At 40.4% G+C, this 6,362-nt stretch overlaps 1 protein-coding gene across 34 annotated transcripts in view; it reads left to right on the top strand.

Moving 5' to 3' along the window:
- Positions 1 to 5,624, top strand: part of ABI3BP (ABI family member 3 binding protein) — a 162,178-nt gene extending 156,554 nt beyond the window's left edge. For all 34 annotated transcript variants that reach the window (XM_071808637.1, XM_071808674.1, XM_071808653.1 and 31 more), the window contains 2 exons: positions 1,824 to 1,937; positions 4,206 to 5,624. In XM_071808637.1, the coding sequence (XP_071664738.1) occupies positions 1,824 to 1,937; positions 4,206 to 4,321 (230 nt within the window). In that variant the 3' untranslated portion in view covers positions 4,322 to 5,624. The remainder of the gene's footprint in view (positions 1 to 1,823; positions 1,938 to 4,205) is intronic.
- The last annotated feature ends 738 nt before the right edge of the window (positions 5,625 to 6,362 follow it).

The following is a 6,362-nucleotide window of genomic DNA, read 5'->3' on the forward strand; positions in this document are numbered from 1 at the left end:
GTGACCAATTTTCTTAAGACCACCCATAAGAGAACACTGAAAAAAAAAAAAAGTGTATTTTATGCTAGAATTGCTATCCCCAAAAGAGAAAGATGAAGCTGGTCATTTGTTAGCTAAATGTTTTTAAGTGTGTTCCTTTATAATGGAAAGAATTGGGCAGTAAGAATTTAATAGTTACTGAAAATGCTGCTAATTTATGTATAGTGATTGTTTGGATGATGCACAGGTTACACTGTGGGCCAGAAGAGTATGTGTGTGTCTGAAAGTTACCGTTCTTGTATTAACCATAAAAATATCTGTTTTATTCTGTCTCTCATGAAGAAAAACTGGCCTCTGTTACACATGCCAGGACTGTTCTATAAACCAGCATCTACTGCTGACCTCATTTAACAGTCCTCCGGGGCAGTCAATGTAGGCATTCCAGAAAAGCAGGCCACCTAAAAAGAAAAAAAAAAGGGAAAAAAAAAAAGGAAAAATGTATTTATTGAGGGGAGGAAAAAAATAAATTCTAAGTGTGACCTTCAACAGCCATGGAAAAAAAATGCAGTTTTGGGCAGCCTGAATGTTCTTAATTTCAGACCAAAAACTTGCTGAGAGGAACTCTCTCTGACCAGTTCTCCTATGGAAAAAACATGCCCACAGCCAAAACTAGATAGTAATAAATAATTTTCTAAAGCTAGAGCAGAACTGCAAGCACAAAGACCATCAACTGGAGGTGAGAATTTTTGGCAAAGTATTGATCAGATCACAGAAAAAAAAAGATAGAAAGGGACAGCATATTGGTTGGCTGCTCTTTTATTGTTAATAATTGCACTTTAGGGAGCAGTATGATAAGCCACCTCACCACTTCTCAAACAGCCACGTTGGCACAGATTCAAAGCTACGGGACACCAAACATCTAATGAGTAACTGGGCTTTCTGCTTAGCTTATACCTGAGTATTAAGCCTATTTCTAACTGGTTATGAGGAAAGATGAGAGCAAAGGTTGAACTTATTAATAAGTGCTCTGAAAGGAGGTTAGAAAAACTGGTAAGTTTATCTGAAATTCCAAAGCCTGGGAAGAGAAGGCAGCACACTTCTCTCCATCTTCTGGACTGAATGTTACTTAGGTCTTGCAAATCAAATCAGTAGGTAAAAACATCTCTGTCAAAACTCCTTCACTCTGAGTCCTCTTCTTAATAGGATAAGCACAGCCTGTAACGTCAGCACATGCTGCACGGGACACTTGAGACCTTGTTTTCTAGACAGTTGCAGTAAAGAGCCCTGTTAAGTGATCCTGCAAATAAATGCACAGGCACACTTCATGCTCTGGATAAGCAGTTACCATACCAAGGTCACCTCTTTGTTAGAGGATATCATTTGCACATACATGTTGTAAAAATACGATGATTTATAAAACAGGCCTTGGCTGGGTTATGAGGTGGTCGATTAAAAACATCTTTGAAGGTACTGGGAGCTTCTCGTCAGGAAAGCAAACCTAGCTTCCATTTAAATCACTAGCAAAACTTACCTCATTTTTGATACAGGCAGGTAATAACAGAATTTCGCTTACTGTATGAAATGTAAGGAGGGGGAAAAAATCATTCAGGCGTAGATTTTGGCCAAGAATGGGGCACTTTTGCCTACTGCCACGAGCGCCGTACTTGGAGTTTGCACATGGTGTTCAGGTTACAGTTGCAGATCCTGAGAGGAAGAGAATCATAGCGTTCCCCTTGGCTTCCCCACAGAGCGAAGAGCACAGCCCACTGCCTCTGGTGGTTTTTGGAAGTAGCCCTCACTAAACTGAATATGGATTTTCAACTTTGCTGCTTCTTTGCTTTCAGGAAAATTTTATAACATCGGAGACCAGAGGGGCCACGGAGAAGATCACTGCCAATTTGTAGACTCATTCTTAGACGGAAGGACGGGACAGCAAGAAGATCTACCAGTCAAAGATGGTAATTCCTTACGCCTGTCTCTGGCAAACCTTGGCAATTCCTTTGTTTGTGTGTTTCTTTTTCCCGCCAGGGGATTCAGTGCCCACTGCTGGGTCAAGCGATGGAAAGGCCCAACCAGCTTTGCTGGCAAAAGAGGGTTAAGAAGTATTTGAAGATGAACAATGACTTCTTAAAAGAGGTTACGACTTGGATTCTGTTAGGTAGTAAACAGCCTCTCTCCTGTTTAAAACATTCCAACACATTATTCACAGTTGGTTTTATTTATTTAAACCCAACCACGAATTTGTGTTTGGAGAGGCATGAACTGTTATGTTCAAACTAGCAAGGTTGATTTGAAGTGCAGTAAATCATCAGTTGGGCATGAAACAGCTTTGTTTAGTGCTAATGAGAAACTAAAAAGCTATTACTGGAAAATATAATTCATGCTGCAGCAATTCTGTGTGCACTAATTTGAACCGGCTGCCTAGAATTCCAGTCTGATCTAAGTGGGCATGGGACTGGCTGTCCTAAACGCAGCTGTGACCTGCCTGGATATTTTTCACATGTTGCTGAGGCTCAAGCATAAGAAATTGTACTTCTGTCAGCTGAACTCTGGCTTTGCTCGTTTACGGCACTGCTGGTGTGAGGTGTCTCGTTCCCTTGTGGGTAAGAACACAGGCTGTATGGATACATGTGTACATGCTGAGTGTCTGATGGGATATTATTTTTACTGAGGAAAATACCAAAACGGTTTTCAGTTACAATATCAGTGTGTTGACCAAACCTTCCTGTATGTAGTGCTTAATTTATAAAGCACCCTACACAAGTACAAAAATGCACTGTGGTCGGTGTGGGAGATTAAAGTGAAGTGTCTGAACCTTTCACAAGTTTTTCCAAAAAAACCCGTGAACAATATGAAAGGTGTTTATGTGATTTGGTGGTTGTGTTTTCATTTTTTTTTTAAAGAGAACTTTACAAACGGGCAATATTGACTGGGAAATGAAAAGCAAAGATATTATGTTTATATAAGGGACTGTCTGAATACAATTTCACACTGTCAGGACAGCAGACCTCTCAGTTCTATCAGATTCACTTTAAAAAAAAAAAAATTCAGCATAGTAAGCTTGCTACCCCATCTTAAAAGACATTTAAAACCGATTTGTTTTCAGCAACAGTACTTAATTAAGTGGATACATGAGCTACATTTGTTTTCAGTAAAACAAAAATCAATCAATAAATAAATAAGAATTATGCTTAAAAAAAACCACCAACACACACACCAAAAAAAAAAAACCAACCAACCAACCAACCAACCAAACCCAAACAGCCAACCAAACAATACACCACCCTTCCTGGACCTTTATTTCTAGTAAATGAGCCAAGCAGAGGGAAGAACAGATTGTCCATTGCTGCTCAGCTCCTCCCTGATTGAGGCAAGTTCAGTTCTGTTCAAGCCAGAATTATCTACATACAGGTTTGACCTGAAGAGCAGGGAGAGCACCATGACTGCTGTTGCCTATTTGTTGCAGAACAGTATTCTGTGTGTGGGTGGGTGGCTGGGGGGGGGGGGGGGTGTAGGGGGGTGAGGGTGGGGGTGTGGGTGTGTGTGGTGGGTGTGGTGTGTGTGGTGGGTGTGTGTGTGTGCGTGTGTGTGTGCGTGTGTGTGTGTACATGTGCTTTAGCCAGACATACATTTCTGATTGGATTCAGCACTAATTGCTCACTTTAATTTTCAACTCAACGTTAATTGTTTGAACGGGAAGCATGTGCTTTGTCATACAGAACAGATTCACAGCAGGAGGTATGATCTTTTGCTTGGGGTGGGGAGGTACTGTCAAATATTCCCAACTGTCAAGGTTTATTTAGGTTCACTGTAGTGTTAAGGGTGCTACAGTGAGGACTATCTAATTGTTGGAACTTTGCAAGAACGAACAGCCTCCTGTTCAGAGAAGACCCCAGCAACAACCAGAGGAGGGAAAGGACACTGGCCTGGCCCTGTCAGCGTCATCCATGGGTGCTGGGAACACCAGTCGCAAGGGCATGTGGCTTCACCTCTCCTGCTCTATGCTGCAGCAATCCCAAGTGCTTCTGCTTTTGTTTGATTTGGGTGGACCAAGGCCAGAGGTTTGAGAGTGCTCATCCATGTGAGGGCACCAGACCTGCCTGTTTGTGGCAGATGAGTTAGCAGCACAGCGACTAGTTTAGCCATTAATTGAATTGTATGCAAATTTCACAGGGAAATCAAAGGCTGTGGGCTTCATGCAACCAACACTCTGTTCTCTGTTCCAGGATTTTTCAGGGCAGTTCGTCAGGAACCTGTCAAATTTGGAAAAATAGGCGGAGAAACTCAGATTAACTATGTTCGCTGGTACGAGTGTGGAACGTCAATACCTGGGAAATGGTAGATGCAACATGAACTTGGTGAAAAGGCCCAGCACTTAGCACCCCGCTCCGACTGCCCAACGCAGGCTCCAAGATGGAAATGTTTATGGTATGCCTGGCACGTAAATAAGTTTGCTGATGTGCAAGGGTTTATACAAGTCCAATGCCAATACTGCATTAATTGTGTAATAGCGTAGGCTGCTTACTGTAGTTATCCAGTTTTACAAATTTGTTTTTAGATTAAAAAAAAAAAAATAAATCCCAAAGTGGCTAGGGACGTGTTGTAGGATAATGCATAGGGAAGCTGGCTCCCTATTCTTGAGGTATGGTTTATATGGTATTTTAAAAGATATGGTGTGTATATTATTTATCACAATGTTGTAATAAATGTTTAAGGCACGGTTACAGCGGAGTTGGTCATGGAATGCAATGTGCATTAGTTTTTAAATATTCAGTGTGTGTATGATGTGCCATAAGCTACCTGTCTGGATAGATCTGTAATGTCTCCCCAGTCATAAATTATAGAAAAGACCCTACAATTTTTAATATCCTGCAACCAGTAAACTTGAAGCGCTTTCGCCTTACATGTACAAACAATTTATACTCCTGCCAAAAAGCTGGGGCAGGTTGCTATGTGTGCAGCTTTAAACCATCAGGTTAGTGGTTCTTTTCCATGTTTGTTGTCAAGTGCTTCAGCTCCAGCAAAACAGTACGTTCAGCCTATAGCTACAGAGGTAGAGCCGCTGCCTGTGAGTGCAGCAGTGGTTTGCTGGTGCTTTTGGTTTCCTCCAGTTAAAGCGGACAGGTACATACGTACAGGGAATAAAAAAATCAAAACTGGCCTCCACAGCTGTGGCTTTTCATGAAAATGTAGTTTTCAGAGACGGAGACTTCACCCGTTCAAAAGCCAAATGTACATACAGCAGGACTTGGAAAGATAAAGGAAACGGGAAAAAATAAGCTACTTATAACAGCATAATCTGGTTTGTTTTTTTCTTTTGACTGGTTTAAAACATTGTTAATTGGGGACAAATGGGAAATAGTGATAACTGACTTTTGAAACTGCTTTATAGTAACTTTGATTAAAACCTCTCCCAAAGCTACTTGTTGTACTGCTTGAACATTTATGAACTTAATAAAGAGATGTAGGGTTGGTTTGTTTTTTTTTTTTTTTAAAGGTGTTATTCATTACATTACTAATGTATGGAAAAAAATATGAACAGGAACACCCAGATATATATATAGTAGAAACAGTCATTATAGAAAAATGCCTTATAAAGTACATTGCAGGTACACTGTACTCCAAATAAAATATTTTTTAATCAAGTGGTTTTCTTACTGTTTTACATGAAAAGAAATACTAGTTTCTGTGGCAAATGCTATGATTTCAGGAAGCAGTTTGTTCTGAAAGAGGCACATGTTAAAGGGTGCGATGAGCACCCGATGTGTTAGGTCTGACAAGAGCACAACCTGCAGGGGTTGCAGCCACGGCTTTAACAGATAGTGCAGCTGTGGGAGCAGCAATATTTAAGGATGCTGAATGTAGGAATATTTTCACTCATTTTCTTTCCTAATTTATCTTTATGAGAGTTCAAGCCGCTTGCTCCAGTTATAATTCCCTTAGTTTTATGTATTCCTAGAATCCATAAGATGGAAAATATTAACTGGGAGAAACTTTTGCCATCAGCTGTTATATGGTCTATTGAATTTGTTACAGTTCTTGATCTGCTTTTTCTTGGCTCAAAATTGAGTCACTAGAACTGTACTCCCAGGTTTTTCTGGGTGGCAAAGGACCTGCAGAAAGCTGTTCCTTCTTAACAGTTCTTTTTTAAAAATATGTATTTGGCTTACATTTTCAAGTAATAACCCAATTTTCCCTCTGCCCTTGTTAAAGTGAAATTAGTAAGGGGCTCTAAGATTTTATGTATTGGTTCTTACTCATTTGGTAACTGGGTTGCTTGGTAATTAATAACTGCCGACAGTGCAAAACTGTCTACTCTGCAAAAGCAATCTATTCACGATGCTCCACCATTTACACACCTAAAAATCTGCCTCTTCCCCTAT

This window comes from Patagioenas fasciata, chromosome 1, assembly GCF_037038585.1.
Source record: "Patagioenas fasciata isolate bPatFas1 chromosome 1, bPatFas1.hap1, whole genome shotgun sequence".
Taxonomy (NCBI): Eukaryota; Metazoa; Chordata; class Aves; order Columbiformes; family Columbidae; genus Patagioenas; species Patagioenas fasciata.